The sequence below is a fragment of the Aureococcus anophagefferens genome (assembly GCF_000186865.1).
Source record: "Aureococcus anophagefferens unplaced genomic scaffold AURANscaffold_228, whole genome shotgun sequence".
Lineage (NCBI taxonomy): Eukaryota > Pelagophyceae > Pelagomonadales > Pelagomonadaceae > Aureococcus > Aureococcus anophagefferens.
Window position 1 is genome coordinate 8369 of NW_008705766.1, and position 2163 is coordinate 10531.

Here is a 2163-nt window from a genome sequence, read left to right on the forward strand (position 1 = left end):
GCTACTGGCGCGCCGTCGCGCAGGAGCTGCGCAACTACTGCGAGTGCCGGTCCGCCGAGGTCGGCGTCGCCGGCGACGCGGCGCGCGCGGGCCTCGGCCCGGCGCTCTTCGCGCCCGGCAGCTGCCGCGTGTCGCGGCGCGCCATGGTCGACTACGCCAAGGCGCCGGGCCGGCTCACGGTCGTCGTCATGGCCTACCTGCCGGAGCAGAACGGGCGATTGAACAAGCTCGTCTGCTCCTACGCGAGGAGCGAGATGATCCGGAAGGTGCTGCTGCTCTGGAACGGGCCCCACGACAACGTGCCGAACACGACCTGCGCCCGCGGCTGGCGGAGCCAGCAGGAGGGCTTCCACTACGCGTCGCTGACGTCGCCGAAGCGCGAGGGCCGGCGGGGTCCCGAGGCGGAGCTCGAGGTCGTCGTCGAGCGGAAGAACACGCTGCTCAACCGCTACCGCCACGGGCGGCGCTGCGCGACGGAGGCCGTGCTCCTCCAGGACGACGACATCTTCCACCACCGCGAGACGCTCGAGGCCTTTAGCTGGATGCACGCGGCGGCGCCGGCGCAGGTCCTCGGCACGTACCCGGAGCGCGACTGGCAGGTCAACGCGGAGACGGGTGAGTACGCCTACGTCTTCCACCCGCAGAAGACGAAGTCGAAGCAGTACAGCTTCCTGCTCGGGCAGACGTCCGTCGTCGGCCGCGACACGCTCAGCGACTTCCTCTCGGGCGCGCCGCGGCAGGCGCTCGCCTACATCGTCTCCCACAAGCCGACCTGCGAGGACCTGACCTTGCACTACTTCAACAGCAACCGGAGCGGCCTGCCGCCCGTCGTCTTCAGCGACCTCAAGCCGGACCAGATCATGGGCGCGCGCGGCCACCAGATGCACACGTCCGTGAGCCGCCGGGCCTGGAACAAGCGCCGCGAGCGCTGCCTCAACCGCCTCGCCGCCGACTTCTCGCGCATGCCCCTCGTCAAGTCCGCGTGCCGCGTCCGCGGCAACATCACGCGCGTGCTCCAGCGCGTCGCCGCGGGCGAGCGCGGCCTCTGGAAGCACACGAACGCCGCCGAGCGGGACCGCGACGCCCTCGACGTCGACCCCTGGGACGGCCAGGAGGGCGCGGCATAGATGCTTTATTAGTAGTTGACCAAGTTATTGAAGGGGACGCGCGCTCGACCGGCGCCCGTCCGGGGAGGGGAGGTAGGCCCGCGGAGGGAACCAGGGCGAGTAGGCGCAAGGCGGTAGCTCCTGAGTGGGCCCGCTGCGAGCCCGGGTCCTGGCCGAGCAGTCGCTCGCGCGCTCGGCGCTTTGTTGAAGGCTTCTTGAAGGCTGCTTGAGCTCGGCTCGACGAGGCATGGCCGAGTAGCGCGCGGTGCCGCTAACCTGCAAAACTGACTGCGTTGATCGTCGTCGACGTCTCTTTGAGCGCCACCAAGCAGCGCGCGCGCGCGAGCCTCGCATGGTCGTCGAGCTGGGCCCGGCGTTCGCCGCGTCGCTGCCGCCCGCGGCGACGAGCGCGGCGGCGTTCACGCGGCGCCTGAGCGACGGCGAGCGCGACGGCGAGGCTCCCAGCGAGGCGACGGTGGCGTGGTGCGCGGCGACGCTCGAGCGGGAGGGCGTCTGCGTGCTGGAGAACGTCGTGAGCGTTCCCCGCGCGGACGAGCTCCACGAGGCCTGGGCGGCGTCCTGGGCGGCGCTCGCGAAGATCTACGAGCCGTGCGCGGCCATGTACGACGGGCGCTACTCCGGCGTCGCGCCGCGCTTCGCGGAGCTCGCGCCGCGCGGGCCGCGGCGCGTGGCCATGTCGACGTTCTCGTCGCCGGCGACGGTGGCCAACGGGGTGTTGGGCGCGGTCATGCGGCGGTCCCTCGGCGACGACGCGACGTGCTTCGTCGAGAACACGATCGTGTCGCTGCCCGGGTCGCGGGACCAGCGGATCCACTGCGACGCCGGCCACCTCTTCGACCCCGCCGACGTCGGCGTGCTCCCCGCGCACCACCACAGCTGCTTCCTGGCCCTCGTCGACCAGACCGCGGCCACGGGCAACACGGCCTTCGCGCCGGGGACGCACCGGAGCGAGGCCGGCGGCCTCGAGTCGAAGCGGCCGGGGCGGCCGTTGCCGCCGGACGCCGCTTTCGTCGACGCGTACCTCGAGCGCGGCGCG

The 2163-nt window shown here is 72.2% G+C and overlaps 1 protein-coding gene across 1 annotated transcript in view; it reads left to right on the forward strand.

The window, feature by feature from the left end:
* Positions 1-2144, forward strand: part of AURANDRAFT_68587 (hypothetical protein) — a gene marked incomplete at both ends in the record, with an annotated part of 7355 nt that extends 5211 nt beyond the window's left edge. The window contains 2 exons of the mRNA XM_009044290.1: positions 24-1091; positions 1453-2144. Of these exons, the coding sequence (XP_009042538.1) occupies positions 24-1091; positions 1453-2144 (1760 nt within the window). The remainder of the gene's footprint in view (positions 1-23; positions 1092-1452) is intronic.
* Positions 2145-2163: the final 19 nt, after the last annotated feature.